The sequence below is a fragment of the Barbus barbus genome (assembly GCF_936440315.1).
Source record: "Barbus barbus genome assembly, chromosome: 11".
In the NCBI taxonomy this organism is placed as follows: Eukaryota; Metazoa; Chordata; class Actinopteri; order Cypriniformes; family Cyprinidae; genus Barbus; species Barbus barbus.
The window spans coordinates 7,907,758-7,924,745 of record NC_136739.1 but is presented as its reverse complement, the minus strand read 5'-3'; the positions used below and the strand labels follow the sequence as shown (position 1 = coordinate 7,924,745).

Below are 16,988 nucleotides of genomic sequence, written 5' to 3'. Positions count from 1 at the left end.
GCGTCTGCCCCCATCCAACCTGAAAGAGCTTGAGAGGTGAAGAGGAGGAGACAAATGGCAGATAATTGGCAAATGTTGATGAGCAAAGCTTGTCGCATCAAACAAAAAAGACTTGAGGCTGTAAAGGTACTTCAGCTAAATATTTAGTTAAGGGTATGAATACTTATGCAATGTACTTATTTGAGTTTTTTATTTTTAATAAATTTACGAAGTTGTGACAATTGTGTTTTTGCTTTGTCAATATGGTGTATGCAGTTTAACATAAGGCAGCAACATAACAAAATGTGAAAAAAATGAAGGGGTATGAATACTTTCGCAAGGCACTGTAGATTCCGCATTAATGAACACAGAAGTGGTAGAAATAGAGCTGATCTGTGTCATCTGTGCTCAAAAAATACCAACTTTTTATTATGCAAGTAAAAAATGTGACAATGTTTACATGTGCCAAACATTGAATCAATTTGACAAACAAACATACTGACAGCCAACATTACAAGTCCATTCTGATTAGCTCCTGTATTTGCATTCATGTGCCGGTGAGCATGCATGTGTGTGTGTGTGTGTGTGTGTGTGTGTGTCTCATTGTGTCTAGGGGTGGGGTAGGAAGCATACAAATGAAATAGTATCTTAACAGATTTATAACAGATATAAGTAATATAACTTTAAAAAAGAAAAAAAGACAAATGTTAGTAGCAACAATATTAATAATAACCATGATAATCATAATAATAATTTAATTAAGATTGGGAAAGGGTGGAGGACAATGAAGAGGGCAAGTAATAATAATAATATTAATCATAATAGTATTAAATTATAAATTGGTGTGGCTACAACATACCGTTACTTAATCTGAAGCACGTCACGCCACAATGGGAATGCCAGGGAAAGATGCTGCGGGACAACAGGGCCTAATGCACCCCTAGACACCAGCCATCCCCGGCCACTACCTGCATGCCACATTTACCTTATATGTCTATTTTTTATTTTTTTATCTATCTATGTTTTTAATGTGTAGATGTCTCAGCTAGTTTGTGATGCATTAAAAAAGTGAGACGTGTAGTGCGGCCCTGGTCAGGGACCCGGCCCACTCACACGGCACTCTTACCCTGTGTATGTGTTTTTTTTCTCTTCTCTTCTCTTCTCTTCTCTTCTCTTCTCTTCTCTTCTCTTCTCTTCTCTTCTCTTCTCTTCTCTTCTCTTCTCTTCTCTTCTCCTTTATATATATATATATATATATATATATATATATACAGTGTTGTGCAAGTTACTTCCAAACTGTAATACATTATAGATTACTTGTTATTGTTATTTAAAAGTAATTCCTTACCTTACAATATTACTGTCTCAGAATTGTAATGTGTTACATGACTCCTGTATTACTTTTAGGGCTGTCGCGATTCGTCGATTTTAGTCGACTAGTCGATTATTAAAAATCGTCGACTTCTTTTTGCTCACGTCGACTAATCGGCAAAATACCGGAAGTGGTGCATTTCATGGACGAGAATGTTAAAGATTAAGTGTACGTTTGAATTAATTGGTGCTTGGTCAATGTTAAACAGTAATGTGTAAAAACAATCGTCAGGCCGTCGGCGTCCTCTGCAGGCCTTTGTTGTTATGCGTAATCTACATTAGCTCTATTGTTTAGAATACATTATGTATTTAAACTGTTTTGTTCAATAAAACCATATGATTTCTTGCTTTTGATACTTTATTTAGTAATTAATTAATTATTATTGCATCATTGCTATTATATATGTATTTAAAGTCATTTTAAAAGCTATTGTTCACTTACATCTATTTTTATTACCACAAAAGAAATAAAATAAAAACAAATATATATATAATTATAGGGCCCTATATGAAATCCGTTTTATTTCCAAATTCAGTTTTTTCCATTTTAATTTTTCTATACTCGGTTTTAACGGTTAAATAAAATTTTATTAATCAAAAAGCCTGTCTAATTTGATTCTGTTTTCCATTATTTTCTGGATTCCATTTAAATGGTTCCATTAAATTTTAATAATCAAAACCATCTTCAATTAATTTATTTTATATTTAAAAAAATTTAAATACGTTTTTTCTTTCTTAAAGTAACGACCAAGCGGCCAGTGTCAGACCGGCAGGCTGATAATTTGATCAATTTAGCCTTCTCAAATCATTATGACTTGCCTAAAATAAAATCTATAGATATACTAAAACAGTTTAAGCCTATAACAATGTTTAAACGTTAAACCTAGATAAATGTGTGCTGCATCCAGTAGTTTGTGTGGAGAGTGGAAGCTAAAGTGCAGGACATGGAGGCGCCAGAGTAATCAATTACAATTTTTTTCATTGTCTCTACAGTGTAGTTTAGGTGCCTATCCGTTGGCACCCGAACGAGCAGGGGGTAATAATAAAATAATAATAAAAAGCTGCGAGCATCTTCTGGAGCGGACAGCAGCAAATACCAATAAAGGTCCATTTTCTTTCTTTTTCTGAAATCACTCACTGTTATACTGTACATTTGTTTATATTTTTTTAAGCTTCCTGCTTCTTTCTTATGCAATCAATGTTACCACCTCTTGAATTCTGATTAATCTTTTCAATTCCAAGAAAAAAAGAAAGATGACATTTATGGTTACATTCACAAAAATGTCTCGCAACAGGACTCTTTAAATCCTGCCTATTTATTGCGCTTCTGTGATCCTTTCTTTTAATGAACAGGATGTTTCACCAACATCAATTTTGTTTATTAATTTATATAAAATAAATAGGTAATTTTTAATAATTCAGAATGTATGTATAGTGCCACAATCAATCAATCAATGATTAAATAAGTTTTCAATACAAATTAGCACAAGTCAAGCTGCGATACCAAACAGGACAACAGGGAGACGCCAAAAACCACTAAATCGCCTGCCTTTAATATACGGATCCATTCAGAATCGCTAAACCTCTGACCACGGATAATCAGCGTTCATTATAAAACACTCTTGCTTTTAAGCCAAATACACGCTGAAAATAATAATTTTACTGACATCTGGACTTAAGTCGCTATTCTCTCCGTAATCGCTGATAAAATCGGCATTAGCGCTGTTTTGAGCTTACTGTTTGAATTCGTTCACTGGATCCTTCGACTTTCCAGGAGTTTAAAATGATGTGATTGCTAAAGCCTGCTTCTTTTCATTTTAAGATATGATTTTCGTTATAAAGTACTGATTCAAATTAGTAATCAATAGTTAATTATTATTCTACTACTCCGCGTGCCTCCCCTGACATGCTCTCGCGCACCACACAATGAAGTAGACCGACTCTGCTTGCGTTCATTCACGTGATTGGTCGAGATGAGAGGTGATCCCGTCTGGGTAGTGTGATTTACATAGTTTCTATATCATTTCTAATCATATATGGGATCATATAGCCTAATCACCCAGACCCTGATGATTTTACTCTGAGTACCGGCAACATGTCAGAAGTGCCCACTTCAAGCACTGATTGAATTATATAAATCAGATTATTTGTCTTCCCTGTTATAAATCTCCTTATAAAAATATTACTTTTCAGGATGATTAAAAAACTTGACATTTTTTTGTGAATTCACAGTTAACACAATTGCCACATTTAAAATGTTTTAGTTAAACAGACCATCAGTCTATATAATGAAAGTAGATAATAAAGTAGGCTAACTTGAAAGTTGATGATTCAAAAACCACACAAAGTGAACATGGTGTCTCGTCCAGGCTTTTATCTTTTGGCATTTCAAATGTTTTACACAACAACAAATGAATGCGACTTTTAAAAATATATTTTAAATAATGTCTCCCCTGAGACAAAACCTCTAAACTAATAATGCTTCTGCTAAAATGTTCAAGTCAATACTGTACAATACTGTAATATTCATACGTTTTCATACTTTATATTTTACTTACAATACTTTGAGAATTGTTCAACTAACCTCCGTTTTACTGTTTTACTGAATCAATACATCTTAGCTATTCCTGTGTCAATAATTAACAATGATGAACTATAATAAACATAAGAAACTACAGGCAGAGGTGTAAAATACTGTTGATTTTATTGTTTACTTCGATGACTTTCTTACAGTTCAGAGTAACAGCAGCAGGTAAATGGAGGAACATTTAGGCTAATAAACAGTGCTGATGAAAAACAGAAAAAATATAAAAGGCGAGTGTCCAAAATTTTACCTGAAACCTTAAATGTGAAAATAACCTGGGAATTATGGTAAGCCTTCAAAATGAGTAGCTTTTTTAACAAAAGATAATACATTCATTCCTTTTTATTAAAGGATAATAAGCAACAAAATGCTTTTCCTGAAGCTCAGCATAACTATCATATCATGGCTAAAAAACAGGGTCAACTGTGATACATCAGTGTGGTATTTTACTGTTTTAACCCGTCGCTTTGTGCAACAAATTTGTTTGCATAGTAAATAAAAGTTTTGTAGCTGACATGCACAAAGAGCACAGCACCGTCTCTGTAATATACATATTCCTATGGGGTCGGGCACTCATACTTCATACAGAGTAATAAGCCCACTATAGTAAATTCATGCAGCAAAGCAATCACTTCCAGTAGGGTTAGCAGCCCTGAGAGCTGAGGGAGATGGATGATGAGAAAGGCCATATAATAAGGTCTGAATAATATGTCTCGAAAATCTAACCATCTGTGCAATTACAGTTGAGTGGCAAAGTTAAACCGATGAATCAAGGTAGGACTGATCAGGTTATTGCATGTGTTTCAGATGATCAGTTTTGATAACACTACCTCACCTATCACAGTAAAGTGCTGTATATAACATCCCAAACGTACATTTTTACTTTAGATCTTTGGGTTAGAGTCACCGTCTCATTCAATGTGGGTGTTGAGGTACAGCATCTTTAGATGTGTTGACTCATAGCCCCATGTCAGAGCAAAAGACCGACAAATAACAGACAAATCAATGCACAGTATGCCAGCTAGACACACACTATTAAACATACAGCATTTGTATGAAATAAACATTGGTATATTAACATATTTTGAATAAACGTTTGCTAAAAAAAGTTTAGTCACAAACATTTGTAAAAATGGGCACTAAATGTGCTCCGTAAAAAACAAAGCACAAGGCAACAAAAATATTGAATTAGAGAAAAAATTTACCACAAAGTTAACTTTAATTCATTCCCTCTTGACCACGACTGAACTAAATTAAAATGAGGGAACAAATTATTACAATATGGCCAAGATGTACCTAAACGAGGGAACCAATTAATAAATAACAGCCACAAACTAATTCTTAATTCATAGCCACAATATCTATTTTTGATTCCATGTCATGTGCGCCATCATTTTTCCAATATACACAGGACAGGTTATTAGGAAGACTGCAGTTATGTCTCAAACCATGAGCGCAGAGCCAAACAACAATTCAGGTGACTACCAATCCTCCTCACGTAACATGCATTTTTATGCTTCAACCTCTAGAGGCCCAAAACTTAACTAGCCTCAGCCTCAGACATCATCTAATTTTGAATTGCACACAGGTCCGTTGATGTAGGGACATTGACTTTACATTTTCACGCCTCTACATGACACTAAACCAAATTAACTGTGATCGTTTGCTTTACATGTCAATCAGACAATCTCTTCAGTGGTGCTTGACCAATGAAAGCTGCTATGGAGTCCAGACCTTCTGCCGTCAATCCGAAGGTCATGCTATGTGAAACAAAGGTTAGCCTACATTATTGCTGCATTCCAAACTGGACAAATCCGCTTCTGAACAGTACTTTGGAGTGAGAACATTCATGGCCACCATATTGAAGGATCGTTCCAAACTGAAGTGTGCAAAACTGTCCACTTTAAATTGCCCTTATGGACACTTGCTCCCATGATTCTTTACGCAGGTCTAATTGTGCAATAACAGCACCTCCTTAATTGGCAGGAGAAACACCCCTGGAGGGTAAACCCTTCGAAAGGATTAGACAACCTCTGGACACAACACTGTGTCCTAGTGCTGTGACACGCAGTAAAAAGTGTCATTTCCATGTTAGTGGTTTTGTTCTAGCAATACGTGACAGATTCTACTAAAGATTTTTTTTTTTTATTTCTGTGACATTGCAGCTGGAACAACAGCATACAAACTATGGCAAGGAAAATCTCAGGTACTGATTATGTGCTTTAGTTAGTGTTAAAAGTGTTTAATGTTTGTTTAAATTAATGATGTCCGATCTTGAACAATCATTCATTATTAACAGCCAGGAACCATTTGAAATGATGCACAATATTGAACCGAATCAAACTTTAGTTCCACGTTGATGGTGCAAGATGCACAGCCAAAGTAGCACACAAGAACCGTATGAGCCAGTTCAACTAAATGCTCAACTAAATGTTTTTTTTAATCGGTTCATTGAAATTAACTTTCCAAAAGAACTGGTTCGCTGAAAGGATTCGGATTTTCATTTAGTGTGAACTTTAATACTAAAAGTGACAGGATATTTTGCCTCTGATCTTGAAAATAAAAGGAAAATAAATCTATGCATTCATACAAGCGCATTTTATAAAAAGATTATATCAATCACTCATTATATATTTGGAATAATGGTATATTAGTTTAAAGTAGATGATATACTTGATATCCAGAGAGAAAGTCCGCCCACACACTCTTCTGATTGGCCTTTTGATCGATTTTGTCGTGTCATATAGCCGTGACGTGTCTGGTATAGAAAAATTGCTTTTCTTTTTTTGACATTACTAGACCTTGTATTCACATTCAGAGTATGGTGTAGAGTTGCCAAAATATTCTGCTTGACATCTTTAGTGTTCCACTGAAGAGAGAAACAGTATTGGAAAAACATGAAAGTAGAAACTAATGACAGAATTTTCATTTTTGTATGCGCTATTCCCATAGATGTATCTGGTCATTTACAGTATATGTAGAATTAAATCTATCCCATAAATTCAACTCAACATGTCTCTCTAAGGCTAAGCCACGCAGCTATCGATTACTTCCGTCAAATAAGCAATCAAGAAATGAAGGGGGTCTGAGATTGTGTGGGTAATATTTATGCTCTTCATTGGTTGTTATGCTGTATTCTGCTAAATATGGGCATTAGCCATGCAAAACCTTCAAACAGGTGCCAAGGCCAGGCTGTTGTGATGTCATGCTTCTGTAATGTAAGAATGATCTGATTGGCTGCTACGGTAGAGGGAGATATGTCAATAAAGATGGCTCAGTGAGAGACGGTGGAGTTTATAAAAGGGGGTGGAGCTACATAACTAAGGTATTGTTGGATGAATTCTTTACTATTATGTGTAACATTTTCAAGTATAACTAATGGCAAAAAAGAGCAGCAAAAACAGCAGCCCAGCTGAATAGAGAAGCTCTGGAGATCGGAGCGTTCCCTCTGTCCACTAGATGGCAGAAGCACTTGGATCGTATCCTCGCCGTTTGACGTTTCTTGTTGTTTGGAAGAAGAGGAAAGAGAAAGGTTATTGGGAAACAAAACACAAATCATCATAACTGAGACTCTGTTTCAGCTCCACGGCGTTCAAATAAGATAAATTAAATTCTACAATCTAATGTATTATCTACACATGCTGTGCAATGGCTATAATGTGTTGCTTATGTACTGAAGTTGTTTACATATTGTGGAACTGAAACAGAAAGATCTTCAGTACAGAGAACAGCTCTGTTGCAATGCCTTACATCACATTACTCTGTTACATGCCTTACAAGGACAAGGGCGATTGACTGGCAATGGGCTATTTCAGTGGAAATGAACTGCTTCAAAAAGAACAAACCTCACTCAGTGAACGTGGTCTATTGATGGTGTGTAGGTCTTAAGGGCGTTCACACTGACAGCAATTTAAGCAACTTGAAATCCTAAATTTTCATGAGACTTGAAGATTTTAAGAGGCACGAGTAATGATATTGCAAGTGTCCAAGATAAAGAAAAGACACTACACCAATGCAACATCACTCGCCAAGATGGCACAACTACAACTATGTAGGTTATATGTTTGGATACCTGTCTTATGTGTATATGGTACTTTGAGGCATGACAGTTCGTTCCTTTGTATGTCTCCACATATGGCGGAATGACAATAAAGTTCACTGGACTATTGACTCCAAAATATTACATGCTGTAATTATCAAGTAAAAAGTTATTTAGTTAACATTAGTTAAATGCAATATCAATCATGTACTAACAATGACAAATACACAGGCTATAGCATTATTAATCTTACTTCATGTTAAATTAAACAAGTTGTATCTGTTACAGTTTTTCTCAGTCGCTTTGGTGCATTTCTCAGATCAGAAATGAAATTCTCAAAACTACTTGTTCATCCTCATCATCATAAAAGCAGTTTCTCATTCTTTTTGAGCAAGTTGCGGTTGCTTTGGTACATTCATGCAATTGATTATGTACATTTGTCTGCGGTTTCCTACTTGATCAGTTGCTATTGTCATGTTGCTCAAAATGTATTATATAGTTCTCTGTGCAATCGTCTTACCCCTCAAAACATCTAGTCATTAGTTCATCGTATATGTCATTAAATGCAAAATGGTTGATCTAGTTGTCATAAACTGTCAAGCATATTTTCTACACATTTCTATTACTTTTTGTAAATTTGGCATGAATTGTGAAGTGAATCTTGACTCTCACTAATGAAGAGAATGTAGATCAATGATAAACCAGTTCTCTGAAATAGCTCAAAGGTGCATCTCATGAACAAACATGAGATCCCATGAGAATTGAAGAATTGAGAATTGAAGATCCCAACCAGAATAACATCTACACAGCTTCGTCCAGACATGATCATTGTTTCAGATTCCACCAAGCAATTGATCTTGCTGGAGCTTACTGTGCCTTGGGAAGAGCTCATGGACAAGGCCAATGAGAGGCAAAAGAGAGGAAGAGGCAGAAGAGGCCAAGGACATAGGCGAAAATCAGATGAAATAAGGGCCACTACTGTGGACCATGTTGTCAATCATGGCCTAACAATGGCTGAAGGGAGCAGCTAAATATTGGGAGATCGACCATGTCCTGCATTTCATGACTAAGCATTTTGACTATCTTGTAGCTATTATCGTCAATTTGATTTCACAGATACTATTTAAACTAAACTGAGCTAGACAATGACATCACGGAATTCAATAATGAAATGCCTTTTACTGAAAATTGAGTGTTTAATCTTATTATTATACATTACTGACACTCTATCCTCCAATTTGATACTGTTAAGTGCTTTGACACAATCTGTATTGTTAAAAGCGCTATACTTGACTTGACTTGTTTGTGAACAATGACACAAGGACTTTTCATTCTGATGGCACTGATATGTTCATTGACATAAATACTTATTTTTGAGAGATGAACTAAATATTTTGAGTAAGTTACAGGCTGTTGAAGGTAATCCATTGTGTGGAGCTGTTTGTACATATTGTTTTGAGAAATGCACATACTTCTTTGCACATATTAAGGACGATTCGAGAAATGCACCAAAGTGACTGAGAAAAACTGTAATATTAATTAATGGACCAGGTGCTTAAGGCAGTTGTTGAAAGCATAGCCGCAGCCATCAAGGGCCACCACAATAAATCAAAGACCATCAAGTTCCTCAGAGCTGGAAAGAAGGCCCACCCACAGCCGAGAGTAAAGTCTGGTCTCCTTGCAACTACTACTGACTGGCAACTGGAAGTGGATCTTGATACACAATTGAAGATCCCAACCAGAATAACATCTACACAGCTTCGTCCAGACATGATCATTGTTTCAGATTCCACCAAGCAATTGATCTTGCTGGAGCTTACTGTGCCTTGGGAAGAGCGCATGGACAAGGCCAATGAGAGGAAGCATGCTAAATGCCAAGAGCCAGTTGAAGAGTGCAGGAGGCAGGGATGGCAAACTAGTTGTGAGCCTCTGCAAAACATTCACGCATCTAGTATCACCGGGGAGGCGAAAAGAAAGGCGATCAAGAGAAAGCCACTAGGTGGGCCGTGGGCAATTGCTGCTGGGACACAGGCCAGGGTCTGATCAACTGGGTCGCCTGGGCGAGGGTGTCTGATGTTGAAAGACCCGAAACACCCAACGACCCCAGGATATATCACTGATGATGTGTCCCAGCACATTTGCATGATGTATCTTTCATCAATGGACCTGGGTTGACACAAACTAACAATGAGAAAATGTGTTTTTATTAACTGTCAAATATTTAATAAATAAGTAAAGGTCTCTGCACACTGAGTCCGAAATTTTCGCATGCGTTTTTTCGCATTCGCAATCTTAAAAATTCGTCACGCACAGAGACCTTGCACACTGAGTCCGATGCGTTTTAATTAATCCGTTGCGAAAAAATTCGCAAAACTATACAAAATGTCTTCAAGCAGTGAGGACGATTTTGTTGTCCTCTCTCTTTTTAAAAAAAGAAAAAGGAAATATTGGGTCCATCCAATCCTTAGATTGCGCAGAGAGGAAGGAGAGTTCCACCTCCTTATCAAAGAGCAGCGGGATTATCCCGAGAGATTCAAAGTTTATTTCAGGATGTCAGTGCCTCAGTTTGATACTTTGCTAGCGATACTGAATCCACATATTAAAAAGAAGACCACCAATTTCCGTGAACCAATTGATCCTGAACAGAGGCTGTCTGAGGTATGGATACACACACAGACACACACACACACACACACACACCGAACTGCGGCATCGGAAAGGTGCGCGCCAGGCATAAAAAAAATAGGCTACAGCAGTTCTTTATATTCTGTATCTTTGTATTCCGCAATTTGTTTGTCATAAAGTGCTCTGTGCTGCAAGACGAAGTGTATTAATTTGTCTGACACTATTTTGGATTTTGGCTTTCGCTTGTACGGTGGCTCTGAATTGTCAAAACACCTTCTAAAAGCATCTCAAAATGCTTTATACGGATGCGAAAAACGCAAAAAATCGAACCCGATCCGAATTTTTTTTTGACGGACGAAAATTTCGGAGGCAGTGTGCAAACGTGATTGACAAAACGTGAGGTCGTATTTATTTTTCAACGTGCAAAAATTTCGGACGAAAAATTCGTCCGAAATTTTACAATACACTAACAGTTAAATGGCCTTAACTGTTAGTGTATTGCTTATTGTTAGTTAATATCACTTAAATTAATGCTTTAACATTAACTATTGGAAATGTAAGTGCTAAAACATTTTCCTCACACTTTGAATACTGTCAGGAATATGGACCTGTTTTGTTGTGTTTTCTCCCATGTGCCACTCTTGACCCAGTTTTTCCCTCTTGTTGATTAGTCATAAGATTCACCTGTGTACCATTAATTACCCTCGTTACACCATGCATTTAAATTTCAGTCTGTGCAGTCTGTCTTTGAATTGTATTGTTTGTCTCCAGATGGTGCTACGTGTGTCTCCTGCCTGCCCTGTGTTACCCTTGGCTTGTTTATTAAAGACTGTTATTCCTGCAACTCCTATGTCTCCGCGTTCATCGCCTCCTCTCAGGAGCACCGTGACAAATACATGTGAGTGCACACATTGCAATGACCATTATGCTGTTTTTAAATATAGCTTTAAAAAGTCATAAATGTCTTTGCTTTTTTTTGTTTTTTTTTGGTTGCACCGCATGACATTTTTACAACATGAGCTATCCTTGCCTTGTCATAAAAAAGGTTAAATTATCTGATATTTTACCAGACTTACTGACACTGAACATGTATGTAGGTTTCACCATTATGACGGAGTAGATAATTCAGTATATATATATATATATATATATATTAGCAGAACAGTTGTTGACATTTTTTACTCATGCCAAAAATTTAAAAATGAATTAAAACATGCAAATCATATATTGACTTAGACATTTCTATGTATGAATTGCATTCATGGTAGTTTTGAATATAATTACAGATCTGGACAAACAAATGAGCACCATGTTATCAAAGGAAGTAAATCGAACATGATCCACCTCTGATAGTCAACGCAGAAACATCTACAAGCTTTACTGTAAATTGACATCCTCCAGTGAACAGTGAACCACTGTCAGTGTGAACGACCCTTCGGATGACATCATTGATCATGAAATGATGCATTTCCTGCACATATCTATGCAGATGGGATAACTGTGTGAGAGTGAAATGCCAGCATTTGTGGACATGGTCATGCAGACCAGTGCCAGTGAGAGCTGTCTGTACCAGGTGTGTTTGCCAGCCAGCACCTCCACAAGGAGACGGGAAGTGAAGAGCACATGTCATGTCACAAAGGCCTCTTGAGTTTACACAGGACTGAAAGCGAGCGAAAGGGTTATGATGGTGTCTCTCCACACTCCTGTGGCTTACGCCAACACACTTACTCACTTAAAAATAGTGCACTCAAAAAAGAAAATTCAGTCATTTACTCATCCTCCAAACCTGGATAACTTTCTTTTTGCCCGTCAAGCAATAATGATCCAAAACTCAAATTCTGAAACTGTGAATATTAAGTCTGATTTATAATTTTGTCAACATGGTTCAAACTGTCCCTCCAGTTACTTTCACGTCTGACAGCTAACTGAATCCGGTCTGACTGAAATGTGAGCCAATGTCACATTGGATGCATCTCAATCATAAGGTAAAGGATTGTCATTAAATGGTCTACACAATTTTCACTGTGTAGAAAAGAGCACTCTGGCATTCTGCTAGACAGATGAAAGAAAGTTTGGAACAACAAGAGGGTGAATAAATGCTGACAGGATTTTCATTTGGGGTGAGAAAGCTCTTTAAAACAGTTCATTGTAGAAGGTTAAGAAACCAGTCAAAACGTATGCATAGATATACTAGATACCGCATTAGACAGCTCCAGACACCTCCAAGTGTCCACTGTCTTGGAAAGGTCAACATTTCAGATGCTGTTCATCAGTCACGTTAAAAAGTAATTTTCGAAAATGGCACAGGATCCCTTGTGAAAAAGTGCATGCATTTGTACTGAATGTGCACTTTAGTGTACTTCAAATCCTAATAATATGTTTGTAAAATACTAAATTTGCAGATAATATTAATGCAATAAAAGGCCACTTATAACTATATTTCTTTATAATCTTTAAAAAATTGCAGTCAAATTAAAAGTACATTTTAAATAATTGTTTTAGTCTTTTGTCTTGCTTTAAAGTACACTTATTTTGAAGCCAAATATACTAAAACGGATATAAAGCACTTGATTGTAATTTAATCATTGCATCAAAAGTTAATTTTAAATGTACTGATCATTACAAATGTGTAATTACAATACACGTATAAATTCATTACATATACATTTAGTTTACCATAAGTGGTTGTTCGTATATTCAGCAATGCTTTAACTATATATACATATACACTCACCGGCCACTTTATTAGGTACACCTGTTCAATTGCTTGGTAACACAAATTGTTAATCAGCCAATCACATGGCAGCAACTCAATGCATTTAGGCATCTAGATGTGGTGAAGACGACTTGCTGAAGTTCAAACCTAGCATTAGAATGGGGAAGAAAGGGGATTTAAGTGACTTTGAACGTGGAATGGTTGTTGGTGCCAGACGGGCTGGTCTGAGTATTTCAAAAACTGCTGATCTAATGAGATTTTCACGCACAACCATCTCTACGGTTTACAGAGAATGATCCGAAAAAGAGAAAACATCCAGTGAGCGGCAGTTGTGTGGACACAAATGCCTTGTTGGTATCAGAGGTCAGAGGAAAATGGGCAGACTGGTTAGAGATGATAGAAAGGCAACAGTAACTCAAATAAACACTCGTTACAACCAAGGTGTGCAGAATACAATCTTTGAACGCACAACATGTCGAACCCTGTAGCAGATGGGCTACAGCAGCAGAAGACCACACCGGGTGCTGCTCCTGTCATCTAAGAACAGGAAATGGAGGCTACAATTCGCAGAGGCTCACCAAAATTGGACAATAGAAGACTGGAAAAACGTTGCCTGGTCTGATGAGTCTCGATGTCTGCTGCAACATTCAGATGGTAGGGTCAGAATTTGGCGTAAAGAACATGAAAGCATGGATCCATCCTGCCTTGTCTCAACGGTTCAGACTGGTGGTGGTAGTCTAATGGTGTGGGGGATATTTTCTTGGCACACTTTGGGCCCCTTAGTACCAACTGAGCATCGTTTAAACGCCACAGCCTACCTGAGTATTGTTGCTGACCATGTCCATCCCTTTATGTCTAAAGTGTACCCATCTTCTGATGGCTACTTCCAGCAGGATAATGCACCATGTCACAAAGCTCAAATCATCTCAGACTGGTTTCTTGAACATGACAATGAGTTCACTTTACTCAAATGGCCTCCACAGTCACCAGATCTCAATCCAATAGAGCACTTTTAGGCAAAAGGGGGTCCAACCCGGTACTAGCAAGGTGTACCTAATAAAGTGGCCAGTGAGTGAGTGAGTGTGTGTGTGTGTGTGTGTATGTATGTATGTATATGTATGTATAATAACAGAAGTAATAATGTACTTAAGTGGGTGAAAAAAGGTTCAGCTAATTGTATTTAATATGAAATAAAATTAATACATTTGATTAATACACTCTCCACAAGGAGGGTAAGTCACAGAAGGTCATTACTGGAAGGAGTGGCTGTTTACAGAGTGCTGTATCAAAGCATATTAAATGCAAAGATGACTGGAAGGAAGAAATTTGGTAGAAAAAGGTGCACAAGCAACAGGGATGACTGCAAGCTTGAGAATACTGTCAAGCAAAGCTGATTCAAACACTTGAGAGAGTTTCACAAGGAGTGGATTGAAGCTGGAGTCAGTGCATCAAGAGTCAACAAGCTCAGATGTCTTCAGGAAAAGGGCTACCAAGCCACTTCTGAAACAGAAACAACATCAGAAACATCTTACCTGGGCTAAGGAGGAAAAGAACTGGACTGTTGCTCAGTGGTCCAAAGTCCTCTTTTCAGATAAATTAAAATTTTGCATTTCATTTGGAAATCAATGTCTGGAGGACGATTGGAGAGGCACAGAACCCAAGCTGCTTGAAGTCCAGTTTGAAGTTTCCACAGTCAGTGATGGTTTGGGGTGCCGTGACGTCTGCTGGTATTGGTCCATTGTATTTTATCAAGTCCAGAGTCAATGCAGCCGTCTACCAAGAGATTTTGGAGCACTTCCATCTGCTGACAAGCTTTATGGAGATGCTGATTTCCTTTTCCAGCAGGACATTATCACCTGCCCACAGTGCCAAAACCACTTCCAAGTACTTTGCTGACCATGATATTACTGTGCTTGATTGGCCAGCCAACATGCCTGACCTGAACCCCATATGGAATCTATGGTATATTTTCAAGAGAAAGATGAGAAACAGTCGATCCAACAATCCAGACGAGCTGAAGGCTCAATAGTGCCTCAGCAGAGCCACAGGCTGATCGCTTCCATGCCATTCCTCACTGATGCTGGAGTTTGTGCTAAAGACCCGACCAAGTATTGAGTGCATAAATGAACATACTTTAAAGAACTTGAACTTTTCTGTTTTGCAAATCCTTTTTTTTTTTTTATTGATCTTAGGAAATATTCAAATTTTTTGAGATACTGGATTTTGTCTTTCATGAGCTGTAAGCTCTAATCAAACAAAAACAAACAAAAAAAAAACTTAAAAAAAAAAACTTTTGAAATGTCTTACTTTACATTTAATGAATCTAAAATATATATGAAAGTTTCATTTTTGAAATAAGTTACAAAAAAATTCAGTTTTTCACGATATTCTAATTTTTTGAGATGTACCTGTAGTATAGTATTCGTTTTGATATATTCTTTTATTTATTTCAGTTATGTATATAATTAATTCAGTAATTATAGGTTTCAGACTCAGACTTGCTCTCACATGTTTAAACACTGGCTTTGACTGTACCAACATGGTGGATGGCTTATGCATAGCAGCCTGTACAAACAGCTGTTAATGCAGTATATAGTTGTATGACTGATTGTGTAAAATGAGTTGTTGTTATATTTGAGTCCATAAATTACTGCAGTAGAATAATCTGGCTGAAATTAACTGCACATTTAATTGCACAGACCATTTAATACAACTCACTAAACTATTGTCTGAACGATTTAAAGCTGTTAGCTTCTGTTGATCCTAAACTATCTATTCCCAAACATTTTCTGCACCATGTAGATTCAGTCTTTCCGGCTTGTGTCTGTGAGGCTTGCGGCTGGTGAATGACAACTAAGGTTGTGTGTCATTTTAACATGCAGGTCAGGATTTTGGGCCCTTCAAGCTGGTTTGAGGTTCTGCTGCAGTGACTCTTGCAGACCAGTATTGTAGAGCGTTTCTGTCCTGGTACAGCGTCTGCAGCAGAAACCCAGACCGTGGCGAGTGTAAGCTGCAGGTATACATTGCCTGTAGTTAAAGCAAAGAGTCATGCAGACCGGTGCTTACTTAAACCCCCAGCCCGTACCACCCAGGACTATAGCTGCCACCAGGATGGCCCCTGCGATCGACCCTATGATGAGATTGGTGGCACTAGGACCTGTTTGGGCAAGTGTGGGAAAATGGGACATGAGCTTTGATTCGCTATAACTCAAAATTTCTGTTCCAGCAAAACCAATAGTATCTTTACAAGATCTAGCATTTTTATGCCACCTTAAAAGTTAGAAATGTCCATACTGGCATTCAGCCTGCATGTGAAAACAAAGTAATAAACTGTGATCGATCACTTCACATGCTGGCCAAAAAATCTCATCTTGTCTAAGCCAATATGAAAAGGAAAAAGTTACCTGAAATGAGTTCTGGATTGCAGCACATTATTATAGAAGTTATACAATTTCAATACAGAGATAAAGGCAAAAAATAAATAAAAAAAATCTACATTGATATACTCACATTTTCATCCTCCCATTGTGATTTAAGAACTGTGTATTAACTATTATATTCGAGATATAATAGATATCAGCTAAAATTAACAATTATATTAGTACGTTTTTTGTTTTTGTTTTGAAGAAATTAATGCTGCTTTAAATTGATCAAATGTGACAGTAAAGACATTG

The 16,988-nt window shown here is 37.1% G+C and overlaps 1 protein-coding gene across 1 annotated transcript in view; it reads right to left on the bottom strand.

The window, feature by feature from the left end:
* Window positions 1–7,389: 7,389 nt before the first annotated feature.
* LOC306876816 (disintegrin and metalloproteinase domain-containing protein 23-like) overlaps window positions 7,390–16,988 on the bottom strand; it is a gene marked incomplete at both ends in the record, with an annotated part of 50,468 nt that continues 40,869 nt past the window's right edge. Inside the window, 2 exons of the mRNA XM_079428229.1 lie at window positions 7,390–7,435; window positions 16,381–16,471. Of these exons, the coding sequence (XP_079284355.1) occupies window positions 7,390–7,435; window positions 16,381–16,471 (137 nt within the window). The remainder of the gene's footprint in view (window positions 7,436–16,380; window positions 16,472–16,988) is intronic.